Source organism: Bison bison, unplaced genomic scaffold (genome assembly GCF_000754665.1).
Source record: "Bison bison bison isolate TAMUID 2011002044 unplaced genomic scaffold, Bison_UMD1.0 scf7180017864383, whole genome shotgun sequence".
In the NCBI taxonomy this organism is placed as follows: Eukaryota; Metazoa; Chordata; class Mammalia; order Artiodactyla; family Bovidae; genus Bison; species Bison bison.
The window spans coordinates 3331864-3353000 of NW_011494955.1; the positions used below are offsets into that span (position 1 = coordinate 3331864).

General features: G+C 52.0%; 2 protein-coding genes across 7 annotated transcripts in view; one reads left to right on the forward strand and one right to left on the reverse strand.

The window, feature by feature from the left end:
- The first annotated feature begins 3405 nt into the window (after window positions 1-3405).
- Window positions 3406-20005, forward strand: PRPF40B (PRP40 pre-mRNA processing factor 40 homolog B (S. cerevisiae)). Of its 6 annotated transcripts, none has more exons than XM_010857776.1 (25): window positions 3407-6047; window positions 6894-7037; window positions 7336-7401; window positions 8071-8098; window positions 8324-8349; window positions 8484-8594; window positions 8886-9006; window positions 9090-9114; window positions 9343-9543; window positions 9764-9893; window positions 9977-10041; window positions 10559-10723; window positions 10824-10932; window positions 11285-11435; window positions 12141-12274; window positions 12922-13036; window positions 13185-13276; window positions 17308-17424; window positions 17620-17757; window positions 17970-18065; window positions 18318-18416; window positions 18617-18794; window positions 19042-19103; window positions 19224-19367; window positions 19460-20005. In XM_010857776.1, exons 1-25 carry the CDS (start codon window positions 5733-5735, stop codon window positions 19550-19552), a joined length of 2925 nt encoding a protein of 974 aa, XP_010856078.1. In that variant the 5' UTR covers window positions 3407-5732; the 3' UTR covers window positions 19553-20005. The 6 variants fall into 6 exon arrangements, 4 of the variants coding, with proteins under 4 accessions (XP_010856082.1, XP_010856078.1, XP_010856079.1 ...); XM_010857777.1 differs by having other exon boundaries at window positions 18318-18404; XM_010857778.1 differs by having other exon boundaries at window positions 8886-8958.
- Window positions 20006-20510: 505 nt separating this feature from the next.
- The window catches only part of LOC105001484 (formin-like protein 3), a 5811-nt gene continuing 5184 nt past the window's right edge, over window positions 20511-21137 (reverse strand). Inside the window, exon 9 of the mRNA XM_010857781.1 lies at window positions 20511-21131. The gene's annotated coding sequence lies outside the window, so the exon portion shown is untranslated. The remainder of the gene's footprint in view (window positions 21132-21137) is intronic.

Here is a 21137-nt window from a genome sequence, read left to right on the forward strand (position 1 = left end):
CATGATGGAGGATGGCGGGGGGGTGGGGGTGTTGAGGAGAACTGGAGTTGCGGGACTGGGTGAGGAAGGGGAAAGGATGAAGTGAAGGGTGCGTTTGTGGAGAAAGGTCGGGAAAGAACAGAAGGGCGAGAGACGTGGGAACCGTGGGTCTAGGGGAAAGGGGGGGGGGTGCACAGTTTCCCCTCCTGGGATGTTTGGCGTGCGACAGGCCCCTTCCTCAGACTCACTACTTGCTCCCTTTGGAAGCCGTGGATACCCTCTAAGACCTCTTGAGACTCCGTCCTTCGTTTCCCCGCATAGTCTCCTGATGTGAGGAGGGGGGTATTGTCTCCTGAGGAAGGAGACGTTTCTGGCCCCCACCCAGTGCTGGGTAGTCCAAGAAACGGGGAGAGCAGAAGCCCCTTTGTCCCAACCCTGGCTCTGCCGCCAAGACAGTCTGTAACAACTCTGTGTGACCTTGGGCAAGTCACTCACTACCTTTCTTTGGGCCTAAGATTTCCCATCGATTTAAAAAAAAAAAAAAAGGAAGATGCATAAGAAGGATATCCCAGATCTCTTTCTGCTCTTAAAATGGGGAGGTGCTTGAGGAGAGAGTTCAGGAGAATGGGTTCTAGGACTTGGGGAAGCAAAGGAAAGAAGGATGAAGATGGAGGCTAGGTCTTCAGCTGGGGCTGCACAAAGTCCCCAGGGACATGAGGGGAGGGTAGGCACAAAGCAAGGCTGGGGCAGGCTAGCCAGCGCCTCTGGAATCCTGTTGGAGTGATGGGAAGACTGTAAATAAGACAAAGAGGTTGAAACTGAACCCAAGAAGGATGAAGACCAGAAGTAACATTCTGTTTATCAGGAGAGTGTGAGGTGATGGCAGGATTAGAAGCAGTGGAAAATATTTTCTAATATTTTGGGGAAGCAGAAAGAATAATAAGGCTGGTACAGGGGAGTGGGGACTAGGATGGCCTCGAAAACAGGGAGGGTGTGGCTGGTGCTGTTTGGGGCAGCTAAAGAAGGGCAGCTGGTGGATGTAGACCACAGGGGAATCAGCTGGTCTCTCAGCCTCCCTAATATCTTTCTTTTTGATGATTGCTCCCTCTTTCGGAAAGGTGTGCCTCCCCAGCCTTCATTTTCCAGCATAGATCCCTTTAGGAAGTGAGGCAGAGCAGGCCAGCCTTGGGATCACCTGGCTGGCTGAGGATTTCAGGATTGTTTGAGAATTGGGGTAAAAAGAAAACAGGGGAATGAATTTGAATGTGAGAAATGCCTGTGGTACCATCATCCTTGCTTTGTGGAGTAGTTGAAAGCTTAGTCTTCTTCGGGGTCAGACTGCTTGGATTCCAGACTTGCCCCTGCCATTTAATCTTTTGGAACCGTGGTCAAGTTACTTGATCTCTCTGAACCTCAGTTTCTTTATCTGTAAAATAGGGATGATAACCTCTAAGATAGTTGCAAGGATTAAATGACTCTTTGTCATGGTATCTGGCTCATAATAAGCACTCAGTAAATATTAGCAATTAGGTGTTGGTTTTTTTTCCTCCTCCTTCCATTCTGTGTCTCTCCAGTCTTCTCCTTTTCTCCTTTTGTTCTTTTTTTCTAAATCTTCAGTTCTGAGATGTCCCCCACGAGTGAACACTGAGAAGAATTGATTGTATGGGGGTGGGGAGGAATGCTTCAGTTGGCCCAGGTGAACACATGATGATCAGATGATTGATTATCTCTTCATTGTCTGTCCCCACCCACAAATGTGTTTTTGTTCCAGGGAAGACACATGATCTGTTTCTCTTTCAGCCCCCTTTCCTATATCGTTTTCTCACACAAATTTCTTCTTCAGAGTCTCACCCAGAAGTGTAATAAGACTCAAAGTTATATAGGCACTGCATCAAGTGAGATAGGGGCAGGGGTGTTTCAGGAAAGAAAGTATGCAGGTTGCACAGGGGAGACTCAAGGAAAGGAGGGCTTTGAATTTTTCACAGTAATTTATGTTCATACCGTTGCTCTCTCCTCTGTGGAAACTGTCCAAAACAGGCTAGTGTCTGGATCCTGGCCAGGAGTCTCCGTCCCGTTAAAGATGGTCATATAGAGTTAGTTTTTTTTAATTGTTTAGGTTTTCCCATGCTAGTATTTGATTCTAGTTCACTTTCCCCAGACACACAGACCTCTGCCAAACTGCCTCTCTCTCCATCACAGTCAGCTTTTACCCAAAGAGTTTATACAGATGTACCTGGGCACATACACACACATTTGTCTGTTTTAGGATATTCCAGTATGCAAAAATAAGGTTAGGGATGAGTCTGCATTTTGTCACAACACTTTGTATACAGGGCCCTGACTTGACATTCAGAAGAGACTTAAAAGGAGAAAACTCAATCCCTAAACGTGGGGAAACCCCGACCTGAGTAGCAAGACATGCAGTCCCATGTGGAACACCCAGCAGACATCCATAGAGTAGCATGTGACTCTGTGCAAAGTAGTTCAGTATTTATCCCGAGGAGACTGAGGTAGGAGGGTGTATGTGTGGAGGATAATCATAAAGGCCCAAAAGGAGGTGAATATCGGATCATCTTGAACAAAATAAGAGACAAAGCAGAATAAAAGAAACACATGGAGTAATCTAATACTTTCTGTGCAAAGAGGAGGAGGGAAGCCATGAATCAGGGTGAGCCAGAAGAATGTGGGATGGGTCTTGTTTAAAGGCTTTGAATGTCCGATGAAAGATTCTGTAGGGTGGGCAACGGGGAGCCACCACTGGTCTCCTAGCAAGAAAATGTTGGACTTCCTGGTTTAACCACGTGGGTCACAGAGAATATGCTAGAGTGAAAAAAACAGAGCTCCTTCTTGTAAGGATTGTGTATTTAAGGGAGTAGGCCCGGAGGGCAGATTGAATCCCATCCTGGGACCCATTATTCCCCCCTTTTTCATCTGAGAAAAAATGCCTAGGGTAGTTGCCAGAGTCTCCTCCAGCTCTGACATTCAGTGTTCCCTAAATAACTGCTAGACCTTACTGATGGCTTTGTTTTGTGAACCTGCCAAGACCATTCAGTCATTAAGTTAAGAAATAATAGCATGTACTGTGAGCCAGTGGTGGTGGTGGTGAAATTACAATGGGCACAGGGTTCTGGGATGAGCAAAAACAAAGTCCTTGTCCCTTAAAATTTCTAGCCTAGGCTGGAAACTGGAGGTATCACATATTTCATTGATTCTGAGACTCACATCTTAACATTTCTGAAGTCAAGATGTGTCTTAAGATCAGTGGTGAAAGTTGCTCAGTCATGCCCAACTCTGCGACCCTGTGGACAGTAGCCTACCAAGCTCCTCTGTCCATGGGATTCTCCAGGCAAGAATACTGGAGTGGATTCATGCCCTTCTCCAGGGCCCTTTGCAACCCAGGGATCAAACCTGGGTCTCCCACATTACAGGCCAGATTCTTTACTGTCTGAGCCACCAGGGAAGCCCAAAGTCAGTGGAGTATTGTAATTTGGGCAGCATTTGTTTTTTATTAGTGCCACATAATAATACAATCAGATACAAACTGATACAATTTGTATCAGTTGTACAAATAACTAAAATTCCAGTGACTAATTGCTGAAGGGGAAGGTACATGGTGTATGAGAGTGTAAAAGAGGGCTCTGACTAGTCCGCTGGGTTGGAGAAAGCCTTTCCTGAAGAAATGATGATGACCAGATCTAAAGGTTATGGAGGCGGGGTGTGTGGAGTTGGAGGGAGCATTGCCCCAGGCAGAGGTGGGTGTCTTAGTTGGGAGGACTGCAAGAAGGAGCTCAACATGGGTGAGGAAGATAAGGCAGCTGGGAAGCAACCCTGCCACAGCCTCCCAGGCCCTGGAAGTGGGTTTGGGGACAGTGGGAAGCAATTAAAGAGTTTTAAGCAGAGGAGTAATGTAGCCTGCGGTTGGAGTGGATGTGGGGAGACCAGTCAGGAGGCCACTGAAGTAGGTCAGATTTTTTTTTTAAGTTGTAGGGTTGGAAAAGGAAACAGAAATAGATGGATTCGGGAAATCTTTAGGAAGTAAAATTAACTGGACTCATTGATGTATTCACAAGAAAGAGGGAGGTGTGGTGAGTGGCTCACAAATTTCTATTTTGGACAACTGTGTGGATGGTGGCATAGTCTCTGAGATGGGTAATCGTAGAGCCTGGTAGGACCCAGAGATGGTTATGTAGCCTCTGGGAGGCTGGGACCCTGAGGCAGGTTGGGTGGGAAAGTGTGGCACAGAGAGCTGGATTTCATCCTGAGTTGATTTGTTTCTGACTTCTAGTGCAAAAGAAGGTTTCAGGGGGCGGAGCAGGTCTGAATTCAGGGCTTAGAGTAGCTGAACCCCAAGAAAAGGTAATTTAAGTCGGAGTAGTTTGACTTACCCCCTCTCTTAGGACAAGATAAGCAGAGGGAAGGAAGGACAGGTGTTGCTGAAGTAGAGAGTAGAAGCATTGTTAAATACTGAGTCTTCCCAACATAGGGATAATTGGGAAAGTCGGGAAATTGGGTGGCAGTGAGCCAGCTCCCACCTTTACCTGGATCTCCTCCTCACCACCATACTCCCAGCACCTTCCAAGCAAGGAGGAAGGACAGAGCCTTTTAGCTGCATTTAAGTGCCCCAGGTTACTTAAAAACTGTTTTTGAATGGGTGAATCTAGCTATATTCAAAGTTACAGAGGGCAGATAGAGTTCTTTCTACCAGTGTCCTCATTCTCATTTCTTGTGTCATCTTTTGTTTCTGATTTTTATGCAAGTAATAAAACTTTGCTGCACTTTGCTTTTTTTCCCACTTGTTTATGTATCTTCCAGATTATAATCGAGACAGTGAGCCTCTTCATTCTTTTTATGACTGCATAGTAGTTCATCTTATGTTTGTGTAAAATTTTATAGTTCCTTACAGATATTTAGGCTGATTACAGTCTTCTGGTTTTATAAATAATGCTGCTCTGAAAATCTCGTACACACATGTAGGGCTATATCTATAGGATGAATTTTTAGAGCCATAAGATTCTATATAAATAGGATTTGTTCCTTCATTTGTTTATTCATTCACTTTATATATGTTGAGTACCTATTATGTGCCAGATGCTGTGGCAGGTACCAGGAATTCAGCTTTCAACAACTCAGATATGATCTCTGCCCCCATGGAATATGTGTAAGGGGAAGCACATATCCAGTCTAACATAATAATTACACAATTGTATACGTGAGGGAACTAAAAAGAGGATCAGAACAAATTGGACGTGCTTTAAATAGAGTCAGGAAGGCTTCTTAGAGCAAGTGATATTTAAGCTGAGAACTAAAGGATGAGATGTGGCTAGCCATTGGGTGTGGGACAGGGAGACCTAGGCTGTTCCAAGCCTCCTCCACTGGGATGAACCTAGAAGAGGCACAGGCTGCTGTCTTGATGGGGGCTGGGATGCAGAGCTAAAGAGGAGGGGATGGGAATGGAGCTGTCAAGGACAGTGAGTGACTAAAGATGAGGCCAGTTAGGGGAGGAGGCTGGTGGTAGTACTTAGGAAGGACTAATTGTGTTTAGAGGGCTTTGGGTTGAATCTCTGTACTGGGTGAATTCAGGAAGGTGAACAGGAAAAGAGGCCACTTCCTTCCTGAATGGGAATGAGAGACCTCTGACTGACTGGAGGGAAGCGCAGCCTTGCCCACAGGCGGGAGGGTGGATGAAAAGCCTTGGAAAGAGTTGATCTGTCCCTGTAGTAGAACCTCCTCCATCTTTTCATGGCTTGGGCAAAATGGAAACTTCCAAACTACAGATGACTTTAATGGGGCTCAGCCAGCTGACTCTGGACTGGCAAAAGAAAGAACAGATCTATCGAGGGCTCAGAGTGGGAATGGGTAGGAAACTGGGCTTTGAGACTCTTCCTTTGAACTTTGTGCTCCTTTTTCATCCTCACCCCTCTGCTTCTCTTCTACAAAAGCCCATCTCTGCCCGTCCGGGGTTCTATGACTTTTCTCTCCCTCAACAGTCGGTTCCCGATTCTGGTCCCCGGCCCCCAGCAGCGCCTGCCCCCTTCCCACCGGGGCCCCCCATGATGCCACCACCCTTCGTAAGTTTTATGTCTTTCCCTGGGCTTGGCTTTTCCAGCCTGCATCCCCAACTTCCTAGCCCCCAGCACTGCTGCATCGCCAGCACAATTTTTGTGTAATGCCCCCTTCCTGTTGCCCTTGGTTGAGGGATGGTTTCGCTTGGGTCCATAACGTTGACAGTTCTCCCTTTGTCTTTTTGTCCTTGGGACACACGGGGGCTGGGGGAAGAAGTGAATGGGAAAAGACCCTCTTAAGTGTGAGGGCAGGGTGGGGCTCTCTTTCTCTTTCACTGCTCCTTGTCTGTATTCTTTTTTGTTCCTCCCCCAACATGGCTTGTGGGATCTCAGTTCCCCAACCAGGGACTGAACCCACGCCCTTGGCAGTGAAAGCTTGGAGTCCTAACCACTGGACTGCCAGGAAACTCCCCTTGTCTATATTTTTTAAATACGCCATGAAGTCAGGCTGGAATAGCAACCAGTGGTCATCAGTTGGGAAAAAAGGGATAGGAGGCAGAGGACTGGGAGATTGGGGACTGGACACCTGCCTCTGGCCCTGCATCTGAAAGGCCTCTCTGGAGAGAGTTGCTTAAGTGGTGGAGCCTTCCAGTCGCAGTCTGGTGGCAGTTCGATTTCTCTTTCCCCTCTCCCCTGCCTCTCAAGAAGCCGTTTGCTTGCCTCTTAGACCCAGAGGACCCCTGTTGTCAGTCTCAGTGGTGAGGAGGGAGGCAGTTTGATGCCTCTCAAACTGAAACTTTGGACTGTCTCAGAGCCAGTGTGAAGGGTTGGGTGGGAGATGAGTGGCTGTTTCCTGACAGGGGCAGAGCAGTGTCTCCTCTGCTCAGGCTCTCTTCCTTTCCTCGTTTGCAGATGCCTCCTCCAGGAATCCCCCCACCTTTTCCTCCAATGGGGCTCCCTCCCATGAGTCAGAGACCACCAGCCATCCCCCCCATGCCACCTGGCATCATGCCCCCAATGCTCCCACCGATGGGGGCACCACCACCACTCACACAGGTAATCTCCCCTGCTCCAGGGCCTCAGAAAACCCTGTCATCTCAGTTGCAGGTAGAGATGAAGGTGGATATCTGAACTGAACTTGAGAGTCTGGGGAGGAAGGGAGGGAAGGTGGGGCCAGGCCCACGTGAATTTGCCTGCTGAGTGGCTAGAGGCCACTCTGAGGCTCAGCTGAGCGCCCAGAGCCCAGTGCGTACCCTTGTTAGGGTCATGGCCCCGTCAGCATCTCTCAGGACTCTGTGTGGCCTGTGCTTGCCTTCACCTTAGTAGCTGGTTTTTGTCTCCTTTGTATCCACAGATACCAGGAATGGTACCTCCCATGATGCCAGGAATGCTGATGCCAGCAGTGCCTGTCACCGCAGCGGTAAGCACTGGGGGGCAGGAAGTGGGCTCTGCGCTGCAGCCCAGCGGGTCTGACTTGGCGTACAGGGACGCGGCCTCCGTTCTCTCCCTCTTCTCATCACATCCACCCATGGCCCCGCTGCACTCCCCACACTGAGTCCTTCCAGCCACAAACTCAGCTCTTCTAGCTTCTCACTCGTCCCAAAAGGCACATACATCCTCTCATTATCCCCCTGCTCTGCCCAGTTCCCTTAAGGAACACCTTCACTCCAGACACTGATCACTCTCACAGAGTTAGCACTGTGGACACGTGAATACAATTTCCTCTTCGCATCTTCTTTGTCTCTGGAGGAAGCGGCAGTACCTGGAGATCTCACTAAACCTTCTTGTGCTGCTGTTCAGTGTAGTAGAGTTGGGTAGGATGTGGCAGTTGGTACTTTCTGTGGAAGAGGTGGGCCATGGAGTCTCACTCAACAGAATACTCTCTTGAAAAAAGGAGCTGCCGTGCAGTTTCCTCCTGGGGTCCTAGAGCCATGGTCCCAGAGGGCGGGGGAAGCTTGTTAGGGAGCAGAGATCCCTGGGAGCAGGACACATGGATCCTGGCCTGGCCTGCTTCTTCATCCCCCATGGCCTGGGTCTTGGGGGCCACTGGGCTTGGCCCCAACCCTTCCCCCTCCTCTTTCTTCGGCAGACGGCTCCGGGTGCGGACACCGCCAGCTGTGAGTCTTCTGGGGGTCTGCTCCCCCCAGGCTCGGAGGTTGGGCGGGGAGAGGGACCATGGACTAGGGCCTACCCTGGATCATGCCTGTTGGGGTGCCAGGGATCCTGGGATGTGATGGGACCAGGGGAGATTTACTGGGGATGGAGTGTAAGGGAGGAATAGATGGGGATCAGATAATTGTTGGAACAAGGACTTAATAGGTTTCCTTTGGCTTCTTTTCTAGCTGCTGTGGCTGGGACAGGCCCTCCGGTAAGTTCTTTCCACTCAGGGGTCTCTGGGTAGGAAGCTAAAAGAGGTGCTAATGGTTAAATTTTGGGGATGAGGAGGAGAAGCTTTGGGAAAGGAGCTGTGACCACTGTTCTGTGCACCCTCCCCTCCCCTAGAGGGCCCTGTGGAGCGAGCATGTAGCCCCTGACGGGCGCATCTACTACTACAACGCTGACGACAAGCAGTCCGTGTGGGAGAAGCCCAGCGTGCTCAAGTCCAAGGCAGAGGTCCTGAATGGGGCTTTCTGGCTCTTTTTTTCAGCTGCCCTGACCCTTCCAAGTCCTTGGCCTCCCTTGAGTCTCTAACCATACTCATGGTTCCTCTAATCCTAAGATCCCTGACCGTTCCCCAACCTTCCTAGGATCTCAAGAAGTCCACCTTCCCTCATCTTGAGCCAGGCCAGGTGGTACCTAAGCACTTCTGTGTACCCCCTCACTGGGTCCCCTCACTTAGCTCCCCCAAATGTGGCTGGCGGGTATGCCCAACCCACTCATGTTCCCTGGCCCATCCTCTTACAGCTCCTGCTGTCCCAGTGTCCCTGGAAAGAGTACAAGTCGGACACAGGCAAACCTTACTACTACAACAATCAGAGTAAGGAGTCCCGCTGGACCCGGCCCAAGGACCTGGATGACCTGGAGGGTGAGGAGGGGGTGGGCCCAAGCAGAGGCTCGGGGGCGTGACTCTGTGCTACCCTCTAACCACGTTATCCTTTCCTGTTGCAGCTCTAGTCAAACAAGAGGCTGCAGGGTAAGTGACTTGCTTGTCTTGCCTGCCCGTCCACCCATACGTGGGGCCTCCTGAGGGGTGGGAGTGGCCTCTCTCCATGATCCGTGCTCTGTGAGAGGAAGAGCCAGCTCTCATCTCCTTGTGGAGTGGTCTGCTCTGGCGCTAGTCCTTCACAGGATAGAGACCAGTCAGCCCCTGACCACATCTGTCTTTGCACTACTGGACACTGCCCTTCCGACCCACCTGCAGGAAACAGCAGCAGCCACAGGCACTACAGCCACAGCCTCCTCAGCCTCAGCCCGATCCCCCACCTGTGCCGCCAGGCCCCACCCTGCTGCCCACAGGCCTCCTAGAACCTGAGCCCGGTGGGAGTGAAGATTGTGCTGTGTCAGAGGCTGCCCAGCCCCTGGAACAGGGGTTCCTGCAGCAGCCAGAGGAGGGCCCCAGCAGGTGAGGGCTGCCTCCCATGGCATTCTAGACCTCAGGCTCCCACCTGGGTTCAACCCTTGACCTCTGCCAGGTTTCTCGGGAAAGGGGTGAAGATCTGGGCATGGCCTCTAATGAGCAGAAAAGGGCTTCCCTGGGGAACAAAGGGGTGTCCTGATCACACAGGGCACTGAAAACTATATGGACTTGGGGACACTGTGGCTGACTTCCCTTTGTACCCCAGTTCTGCTGGACAGCATCAGCCACCGCAGCAAGAGGAAGAAGAATCAAAACCGGAGCCGGAGAGGTCTGGCCTCAGTTGGAGCAACCGGGAGAAGGCAAAGCAGGCCTTCAAGGAGCTGCTGAGGGACAAGGTGCTGAGGGTGGGGCTCCCAGGGTAGCCCTGGAGGGGGCTGGAGGTGGGCAGAGCCCATGATCCCCGCCTGCTCCATTCCAGGCTGTCCCCTCCAATGCTTCGTGGGAACAGGCCATGAAGATGGTGGTCACTGACCCCCGTTACAGGTAGGCCTGGGCAGGCCCTCCAGACATTGTTCATGAGGGTGGCTGATCCACGGATTTCCTAAGAAACCCTGACGGGGTCAGAGTGAGGAGAGTGATAGATGGGTGAGCGTGCTGGGGAAGAGAAGCTGAAGAGCCTCCAGGAGAAGGGGAAGGGGATCATTCAATAAATGCTTGTTGAATTGAATTGATTTGAATTGAATTAATTGGGGAAAGGGGTTGGATAGGGCAGAGGCCTGACTGCAACTTGAGAACCCATAGCAAAAGGGCTCAGTATTAATAGTGTCTTAAGAGGCCTTTCTTGTTCCCTCATTGTCACCCCTCCCCATATGCCAGAGACCAACCTATCTTGCTTCCCTGTGCCCTTGGGGCCACTGCAGCCCACTGTGCCCATGCGTGGACATTCAGTCAGTTCTGTGAGACCCATCCCCAGTGTGCCATGACCCTACTTTGTGGGCTGTGCGTTGTGGTTCAGGCTGACTCGTCTGTCCCCACCAAACTCCCACCCTGTCCACCCTAGTGCCTTGCCCAAACTGAGTGAGAAAAAGCAGGCATTCAATGCCTACAAAGCGCAGCGGGAGAAGGAGGAGAAGGAAGAGGCCCGGCTAAGAGCCAAGGAGGCCAAGCAGACCTTGCAGCATTTCCTGGAGCAGCATGAACGCATGACCTCCACTACCCGCTACCGGTCAGGGGGCCAGGCTGGGTTGGGGCCTGGGAACCCTGAGACCCCCATGGGCCCAGGCTCTGTTCTCTGCCTGCCTTCTCACAGCCCATATGCTCCACAGGCGGGCAGAACAGACCTTTGGGGAGCTGGAGGTCTGGGCTGTGGTCCCTGAGAGGGATCGAAAAGAGGTTTATGATGATGTCCTCTTCTTCCTGGCCAAGAAGGAGAAGGTAACAGCTACTGGGCTGGATCCATCAGCCCCAGTCTCATTAAGGCCTTCCATGTCTTGGCTTCCTTGTGGACCCGCCCATTCACTTGCTGCCCCAGGGTCCCAGCTTCTTACTCAGAAGCTGGTATGGCACATCCCCAGTTCATGCTTTGGGCCTACAACTTGGTCTGGGAGGACAGGAAGGTCTCTGAGGGTGTGGTCTGTGTGCTCCTTCCCCTTTCTGGAGTCAGAAAGGCCTTGAGTCTGGCCATCCCAGAGTTCCCAAGCCACCTGCCTTTACCTAAGTTCTCTGCCCAGGCCCACTTGTGTAGCTCTGCCCTGCCCTGCCTCACCCTAACCCCATGGCTCCCTAGGAACAGGCCAAGCAGCTGCGGCGCCGCAACATCCAGGCCCTGAAGAGCATCCTAGATGGGATGAGTAGTGTCAACTTCCAAACAACATGGTCCCAGGCCCAGCAGTACCTCATGGATAACCCCAGCTTTGCTCAGGACCATCAGCTGCAGAGTAAGCCTGGGTCTCCACTCCCTTCTCTCCCTTCCTTTTTCTTTCCTGACCCCCAGCACCTGCCTCACACTACTCCCCCTGCACCTCCTATCCCCTTGGACATCTAGGAGTCCCTTGCATGTAGTCCAGAACCTCTCTGGACTTGAGATCACAGGAGGATGCTTCAGGTCACCTCTCCCTCTAGGGTCTGTAGTTAACCTGGATATTATGTGTTCTTGGGGGAACAGCACTGGGATAGGAATAATATTTGAAGATGACTTTTATAGCTCATGTGAATATGGTTTTAAATCATCTTGGTATGGTGGGCTGTAAATGGTCACACATGTGGCAATCAGCTGCTGTTGGCCTGTCATCATTTGCAGTATCTTCTGATATTCACCTTCTGAAGTTATATCAAAGCCTGGTTGATTCCCAGTCCAATAAAAAGTAAAACCTTAGATTCTGAGAAAACTGATTTCATATAATGACTTCTAGTAACCAAATTCATAAGATCTGAATGCTTCTATTCAACACTTCATATAATCACTGAACCCTTTTCATGAACCATCATTCCAATAGCCTCTCCCAGGAGCCCCTGCTCCCCTCTCCCCACCACCCTGGATGTCCCCAACACCTGCAGGAGTAGCATCTTGGAAACTCGGGGTGCTGGGACTGAGAGGGTGTTCCCCTGGTGCGGTGCCTGCTGAGCCTCCTCTCTGTGGTTAGACATGGACAAGGAAGATGCGCTGATCTGCTTTGAGGAGCACATCCGAGCTTTGGAGAGGGAGGAGGAGGAGGAGCGAGAGCGAGCCCGACTTCGGGAGCGGCGCCAGCAGCGCAAGAACCGGGAAGCCTTCCAGGTATCTTTGCTGCTCTCTGAATCGGAACTCAGCTCTGCCCCGGACAGTCTCTTCACCCACACGCTGCCCCCTCTCGGCCAGGCCCACTGTTCTCCCTGTGCCCAGCCTGTCCTCGCTCCATGAGGGCTCTCTGTGCCTGCAGTTTTGCTCCTGCTGTGTCCCCTCAACTCTGGGCCAGCTCCTCTAGACTAGGTGTGCGTGCCACCCGGAAACTGCCAGCAGATGGCGCCCTAAAAGCAAGGCTCAGCAGCTTGGCCAGGTTTATTTCCCTTCACTGGGGAGCCAGACAGGCAGTTAGTTCATCCCCCGTCTTGGAGGTGGCACTGGTGGTGGTGGAGGAGGGGATTAGTTGGCTATAACACATGGGGAAGTGTGGGAGTCATGGGAAGGTAATGCTGCAGGCGCTGTTTCTTTGCCTCCCAGTCCAGCCTATTCTCGTGGAGTCTGTCCCATTCTGTTTTACAGTCTGTGTTCACATTGCTCTCTGCCTCCCCATCTGTAACTCCTCATCTCTGCCTCCCTTGCCGGCATTTCCTCAGTCTGGTTGTTCCTGCCTCTCCCTGCCGTCTCTCCTCTCCCTGCCCAGGCTTTGACTTTGCCTCCCTCCCTCTCTCACCCTCCCTGTAACTGGCCTCTTCCCTGCTTAGACCTTCCTGGATGAGCTGCACGAGACAGGGCAGCTGCACTCCATGTCCACCTGGATGGAGCTGTACCCAGCGGTCAGCACTGATATCCGCTTTGCCAACATGCTGGGCCAGCCGGGTAAGGCAGCTGGGCTCTCCCTTCTCTGGCCTGGCTTCCTGCCCTGCCAGTCTCTCTGCACTCCCACTCCTTGGTCCTGTCCTCAACCCCACCCTCAGGCCTTGGGAAGCTGCCGCCCGCCAGGCCCCCCTCCCTCCCTCCCCCACAGGCTCCACCCCTCTGGACTTGTTCAAGTTCTATGTGGAAGAGTTGAAGGCACGATTCCATGATGAGAAGAAGATCATAAAGGACATCCTTAAGGTGAGGGAGGCCTGGGGCTGTGGATGGATGCAGGCTGGATGCAGGGCTGCTCCCAGGACAGGGCTCCCTGATAAATCCTGTTTTGTGGGAGCATTGCAACTCAGTTCAGGAGATAGCTATTGTGATCCTTTCTTTATTCAGAAATGAACAAGATACAATTTCTGCCTAGAAGGAGCTCAGGGTCTAATAGGAAGAGAGACATGGCAAGTAGATAGACATTACAGAGGGGCAAGGGTTATTATTACAGAGATGAGAATCAGAAGAATTGCCATTTAAACTGCACCTCTAAGAATGAGGAGGTGGGGGAGGATGGAGGCCAGGGGTGTAGGGTGCCGCAGGAGCAAAGAGGAGCAGGAAGCACAACTAGTCATAAACTAGTTTCACACAAGTATTCTCCTTCTGCCTGTACAGTGTTTTAGAAAAACCTGGAATTTGTTGCTAACATTTTAAAATCAAGAGATTACAATTAAAATCTGGATCTTCAGCATCTCTTGGAAATTTGCATTATCTAGCAGCGCTAGGTTGGCTTTGAGAAGCATTCAGTGGGCTAAAGCTGAGATACTAAGGCTTTTTAGAAGGGGCATATCCTCCTTATCTGTCCTAACTCCTCCCTGTCACATCCGTAACACGAGAGCAAAGTCACCTACAATTTACCATCTCCATGCTGGAGAGTTCCTCAGTATTCATGTCTATCAAAGAGGAAAAAGTGATGGACTGAGAGAGCCCTGTGTTTCGGAAAAGATAACAAAGAGAAGCATATTTCTTTGTGGAGATAAAGACTCTTCTCATGAGTTTCGGGGAGCAGTGTGCACCGTGGTTAGGAACAAGACTGTGAAGGCCGACTGTGGGGTTGAAAGTCCATCTTAACCACTTAGAAGGTTTGCGACTTTGAGCAGATTACTTAATTTTTCTGAGCATGTTTCCTCATCTGAAAAGTGGGAAATATTCCCCCAAACTTCACCTGATTATCAGCAGGAGTAACTTGGTACCCGAGATGAAGAAGGTCTCAGAATAAAGCTAGGAATGTCTCACTGCACACACGTTTCTTTTAAGTCCCATGTCTTGCCTTAAAATTCATGCAGGCGCTGTACTTTAATACCGTAACACTTACCTGTTAATATTTTAAAATTACTTACCATTAGGTAACATATATTGTATTGTCCTGTGGCCTCCTCTATTTCTCTATACCCCAGTTGGGAAGGAGAGCCCTGCATATAAAATTCTTTGAATGCTAAAATAAGGAAATTGGATTTTTATCTTGTAAGTAATGGGGAGGCGGGGAATGATGTCTTGGAAAAGCCCCAGTGATGGTGTAGAGCCCTGCCGACAGCCAGAGCACTTGTATGCGCAGGGATGGAGTGGTAGGGAGACAGGACTTGAGGCCTCAGGACGCAGAAAGTGATAGTGGCAAGTGATTCAGGTCAGTTCTGAGCTTGAGTCATCCTCTTCTGACTCACCCCTAGACTGCTCCCTTGCTGTTGGGGCCCTTGGGAGAAAAGTCTGGGCAGCTGTGGACTCTCGAGGCAGGGTTTGAAGTGTGAGGGGTGAGCAGAGAGACCAGGCAGGAGCTGCTGTGTGGTCTAGGTGGGGATGGCCGGTGAGCACAGCTGGGGTGCTCCAGTTGCTTCTGAAACTCCCAAGGTTGGCTCATGGGGGCCTTGGGACAAGCCGGAGGGGGCGGGGTGGCGGGACTTTTTGCTCCTTCCTTTATTTTCAAGTATAACTGCTTGTTTCTCTTATGGAATGAGGGTTCTACTTAAGATTTTTATTAAAAAAAAAAAGCATCTGCTGATTTAAAAAAAGGGTTTCAAACCAGTAGGCTAGACTCACTCAGAAGTAGAACTGACACATTTGTGTGTGTGTGTGAAATTGAGGGAAGGAAGGAGTGAGTTGGAGATAGCAGGGGTGGATTGATGGTAAGGATTAAGCAGGAAGAACAGGGCTGGAGAAAACAGGAATTCCATTTGGGAAATTGTTCTCATAAAGCAACCAGGGGCAGGGAGGAATAGAGCAAATACCATATTTTAAATATGATAATCGCATAAGGTAGAAATATCTTATCCAGGAAGAGTTAAATTTTATTGGACACTTAACTTTTAACCCCTCAGTGGCTGGTACTGCTGACAGGCCTGTAGGAGCCCTATCCTTGCTGAGGCCTGTCTCTCCACACCTCCTGAGGACAGTCTTTGGTCAGTTCCCCTTCCTGTTGCCCCCTTTTGGGCTCCTGCCTCTGGAAGGGAGGTGAACCCAGGGCCCTGAGGCCATCTACCCGCCAGGCAGACTGTGGACTGTGATGACACTCCACATCCCATAGGGTAATGCAGAGTCCTGAACTCGGAGAAGCTGAAAGTCAGAAGATCTGGGCCCATCCATGGGAGTGGGGAGTGGAGTATGGGGTGAGGGCTCCCAGAAAATGAATTATCTTGGGATCTGCTGAACTTGAAGTGTCTGTGAAATATCCAGTCTAGAATGGGTCTGAAAGTCAGGAGAGAGGTGAGGGGTGGGATTGCTAGGAACAGTGTGGGACAGGCACATAAGACAAGAGAGGTGGTAAAAGGGGTCGGAGACAGGCGGGGACCCCAGAGAAGGAAGGACTGCAGAAGTGAACAGAGGCTAGAAGACTGAGGACTCAGAAGGGGTCCCTGGAGTTCTTAGGACATGAGCAACCTCTAGGGGAACAGCGTCCATGAAGAGGGTAGAATGAGTGCAGCACAGGCTTTAGTTATATAACTCCTGGCTGTTTATTGGTTGAGACCTCTGCAAGTTATATAGTGTCTCTGAGCCTCAGTTTCCTTATCTGTAAAATGAGGATAATATAAATGCAAGGTCATGAAGTTAAATGATAACATTTGTAGTATCTTGCTCATTAGTAGGTTTAATAAATGTTTTCCTTTGTGCTACATTTAAAGATTGTGAAACAGAGAGACAGAAGCAGAGGTTATTAGCTTGAGGAAGGTGAGAGCAGGGTGGAAAGGGTATTCCAGGTTAAGTGAGGTGCGTACTTGACAGAAGGAACCAATGAAGAGGTGAGATCGAAGTCTGCAGTTCCCTAAGCGAGAGAGATGTATGTCTGAGAAGAGCTGGAGAGCATGGGCTGAGGAATCCCTCTTGGAAGCAGCAGGAAGAGTATGCCTCTGCCGTCAGCAGGGGGCCAGAGCAGGTTCCGGATGAGCAGAGGTAGTAGAAGGGAACCTGGGCCTCTGCCTCAGACCTCACGCTCCAGTGGCTCCACTTTCCACTGAGTCGTCTTGGGCCAAGTGAGACAACTCTCCTACAGCCTGCTCACTGGCGTGTTGTGAGGCTTAGGTGAGAAGCACAGCGCCTAGTCCATGGTGCTTTATAGTGTGACGTGTCCTTAATAATGCTGGGGAGATGTACAGCTGATGGCCTTTATTTTTCATGATTGTGGGTGTAGTGCTTAAAAGTAGGGACTTCATCATTAGAAAGACCTGGGGTAGAATTCTTGTCCAGCCATATGTTAGCCTTGAAGACCTTGGGCAGTTACTCTAGTTTCTCTCAACCTTGGTTTCTTCTTCCACATAAAATTAGGACCTGTGCTTTAGTTCAGATACGTGAGGATTAAATGAGATAATGTGTGTGAGGCACTCAGCATGGTACCTGGTACATAGTAAGCACTCAATAAATACAGCCGTAGATGTTGACTAAGAAAGAATACAGGGAACTTATGACCCAGCAATGGCTCAAGCTTAAGCCACAGGGACAAAGAATCAGTTGTCAGAAACACAGGCATCTATCAGACGGAGAACATGTACCTTGAACACCTACCCGTGATCCAGCCTTGCCAGTTCCCTGTGACAGCTAAGCCAAGGGCTGGTATGGGAGGTTTAATTATCAGATGGGGGAGGACTTGAATGACTTGGTCTCCGAAGTGCATCCCCGTCCTGTGGATCCCTTCCGGGGGAGGGGGCTACTTGAGCATCTGTAGTCTGACCCGTGCCTGCCCTGGAGGCAGCCAACTTCAGGTTCAGGCCTGTGGTGCCCCCCTGCTTCATGCGCTGCTGTGCCCACAGGACCGGGGCTTCTGCGTGGAGGTGAACACAGCCTTCGAGGACTTCGCCCACGTCATAAGCTTTGACAAGAGGGCTGCTGCGCTGGATGCAGGCAACATCAAGCTGACTTTCAATAGTGTGAGGGGCCGCGCGGGGTGGGGCTGTAGCCAGGGCTCCGTTCTCAAGCTCGTCCCTTGCTCTGGTTCCGTTCCTTCTCACGCACCGCCCCAGTGTGACTCTGCCCCCAGTCCAGGAGTGATAGTAGGAGCTCAGACCCCAACTTCCCACACACCCTCTCTTGAGTGACCCTACCCTGTGCCCTGTCGCCCTCAGCTGCTGGAGAAAGCAGAGGCGCGCGAGAGAGAGCGGGAGAAGGAGGAGGCCCGGCGGCTGCGGCGCAGGGAAGCTGCCTTCCGAAGCATGCTGAGGCAGGCTGTGCCTGCTCTGGAGCTGGGCACGGCCTGGGAAGAGGTCAGGACTGCAGCCTGGCATCAAACACCACCCCCTCAGTCCTGAGGGCAGCAGTGCTTCTCCACCACTGGGGGCCCACCCCAGTCGTAGCACAGCTCGGGGCCAGCTTCGGCGCCCTTCCTTCCTTCCTCTGCCCCAGCCCTGCCCTGTGCTCACGGCGGCCTCCACGTTGTGCTGGGGCTGGTCTGATCAGCAGTGCTCTCCTGTTCAAGGTCCGTGAGCGCTTTGTGTGCGACTCAGCCTTTGAGCAGATCACCCTGGAGTCGGAGCGGATCCGGCTCTTTCGGGAGTTCCTGCAGGTACTGGAGGTGAGGCAGAGCTTCTGGTCCTCTATATCTGCCCCAGACTGGTGAACACATGAAGCTAGCTTAACAGTAGCCTCAGTAACCTCTCAACCGCACGCTCTCCTTTCCTTGACAACTAAGGAAGGGGAGGTCTCACGGTGCCCTGGAACCACCCAAGGCCCTAGCCTCAGAGGAGGCAGCAAAACCTCTGGGACACAGGGTCCTTCCTGGGGCTAACCTTGGTGCCTTCCTCACCCTCCCTTCTGCCTCCACCAGACGGAATGCCAGCACCTCCACAGCAAAGGCCGGAAACACGGCAGAAAGGGCAAGAAGCACCATCGCAAGCGTTCCCACTCGCCTTCAGTGAGTTGGCGGGTAGGAAGGATGTGGGGTGAGGCTGGACTACCTGGGGGAAATAAGAACCACTTCTCTTGCTTTCCCCATATATCACCTCCCCTGGAGGAAGACTGGGAGATTCCTTTGGTCTTGGATTTTCCTGTCCCCAGTTCCCAGACTCGAGGGCTTCTGGAGCCCAGCGCCCCTCTGTGCTGACTTGTATCTGCTCATCTACCCAGGGCTCTGAGTCAGGAGATGAGGAGCTGCCCCCACCCTCTCTCCGGCCCCCCAAGCGGAGGCGACGGAACCCCTCGGAGTCAGGCTCTGAGCCCTCTTCCTCACTTGATTCTGTTGAAAGTGGGGGTGCTGCCCTTGGAGGACGGGGTTCCCCCTCCTCTCGCCTTCTCCTCGGATCAGGTAAGTAGTTGGGAGCTGGAGGGGAGGCCTTAGGGGAGCCCCACCCCTGAGGGTGGAGGTGGTGGGGAGGGCTGCACCTGTCAGAGAGTAAGAACTTCCCGTCCCTGCCCAGGCAGGAAGCGGAGAGAAGGAAGGAGGACTGGACTGAGACTTCCTCAGACAGGTCCCTGCCTGTGAAGAATGAGCAGAAAAAAGGATGAGGCCTCCCTTTTCCCGTGGGACTTAGTGGGAATTTTTCCATCTCCAGATCATGGTCTTCGGAAAGCCAAGAAACCAAAAAAGAAAACTAAGAAGAGAAGACACAAGTCGGTGCGTAGAGAAGGAACTTGCGTCCAAGTCTCTGCTATTTTATGAGATATCTTCATGTCTTCACCCGCCTCCCGGGCCGTCCTCCACAGAACTGAGGAGGTGGGCTCTGGGCTCTTACAGAATAGTCCTGAGAGCGAGACAGACCCTGAGGAGAAAGCTGCCAAGGAGAGTGATGAGAAAGAACCGGAACAGGACAAGGACAGGGACCTCCGGCGGGCAGAGCTCCCTAACCGCTCCCCAGCCTTTGGAATCAAGAAGGAGAAGGTGAGAGAGGCAGGCACCCGGCCCCCGCCCGGTCAGCGCTCTGCCCAGGCCCTCGGGGAAGCCGTGGGTGAGCTGTGCCTTTGCTCCACCAGACGGGCTGGGACACGTCGGAAAGCGAGCTGAGTGAGGGTGAGCTGGAAAGACGGCGGCGGACGCTCTTGCAGCAGCTGGACGACCACCAGTGACCTGACACGCCACCGTGCCTCGGGTCTGCGTGAGGCTGTGGCTGAGTTCACCCTCGCTGTCTGCCCCAGACTTCTTTAGTTGGGTCTGTGTCCACTTTTTCTCAAGTATCCCCAACCCCAACCCACCATTTCTGGCATCTCCCAAGGTGCTTGTGGTGTTCAAGGGTCCCCTCAACTTCCCGGACAACTAGTGCAGTCCTTGCCCTCAGTCTCAGACCAGCGATTGGTGGTGAATGCCATGTGGGTGGTGCCAGTAGATAAAATGTGAGATGGGGCCCCCAGAACAAGTGGCAGGCTGGTGGACACAGCCTGGGCGGCAGGGGCAGGTCCTTAGCCGCTAGCATCAGGGCCTGCTCCCGCCTGCCCAGGCCCTGGGGCTCCACCACCCCTGGGGCCCAGCGTATGTGTGTTTTGTTTTGGTTTTGTTTTTTAAATGACAATATTTATAACGTGGCCAGTGGCTCTTTTGTCTTGTCCTTGGGCTTGGTACTGGGGGCAGGCTGGGGACCAGACAGGTACACGCATGGCCAGCAGGGGGCACTGGTGCCTCATGGGCAGGCCTGCCTCCCTGTGTGAGGTTGGCGCCCATCTAAACAGATTCTCCTTGCCCAGGCTTCTGCAGTCACCTCCCCCAAGCATGGCAGCTTGACCCAGCCTCCTTTCTGTCCCTGTGGCTTGCTGCTGCTTAGTCACATCAGTCGTGTCCAATTCTGTGTGACCCTATGGACTGCAGCCTGCCAGGCTCCTCTGTCCATGGGCTTCTCTAGGCAAGAATACTGGAGTGGGTTGCCATGCCCTTCTCCAGGGGATCTTCCCCACCCAGGGACTGAACCTACGTCTCCTGCATCGCAGGCAGATTCTTTACTGCTGAGCCACCAGGGAAGCCCCCCTGTGGCTTAGGTCAGCCTAAATGGCCGATGTAGCCCCTATGCTCAGAAAAAGGAGACAGAGTCAGGCCTGGTATTTCAAGCCTTTGTTGAGAGAAGGAAGGTTTGGGGGTTTATATACAAGAGAGAAGGAAGTGGTACATGTACAAAAAGGAGTGGGCCTCTGTGTTCCCTTCAGGGACTGAGAAGAAACTGGCAGGGGATGGAGAAAACAGCTGAGACCACCATGACCCTGCCCCCTGCCAGCAAAACCTAGCTGGGAAAAATGAGGATGCTGTTGGCACATCCTTTGTCTTGCTGTCTCCAGGTTGGGGAAGAGGAAACGACCCCTCTGCTCACATTGGCAAGGACAGAGTCAGCCTTGACTGCAAAGGGCCATGGGCAGGGAGTGTGGGATCGCTCCTCCTTGTCACTAGGGCACAGCTGGGCAGGCCCAGGCTTAGGAGGGCCTTGCTCCTGGTAGAAGGAGACCTGCGGCTGGCAGGGTCCAGGGCTTGCTAAGCTTGGACACTCCTAGATCACAGCTGACCACTGGGATTCAAAAAGTAAGGGGAAAAAAGAAGGGATACTTGCTTTCTCCTTTCCTCCCTCTGCCTCTAGTGACGGCGGGCCTAGGTGCCCGTGGCCTAGCTTAAAGCTGGAAATGGTTTTTCTAGCCCTGAGCTGGCTCTTGAGGAAATGAAGTTGAAGACCTTGGG

Bases quoted from the DNA above. Each gene is read 5' to 3' on its own strand.
- PRPF40B (XM_010857776.1), top strand. From the start codon at position 5,733: ATGGAAACTTCCAAACTACAGATGACTTTAATGGGGCTCAGCCAGCTG. The intron at 9,007-9,089 runs GTGAGGAGGGGG...TTCCTGTTGCAG, and splicing joins GGACCTGGATGACCTGGAGG to CTCTAGTCAAACAAGAGGCT. The intron at 18,066-18,317 runs GTGAGGCAGAGC...TGCCTCCACCAG, and splicing joins AGTTCCTGCAGGTACTGGAG to ACGGAATGCCAGCACCTCCA.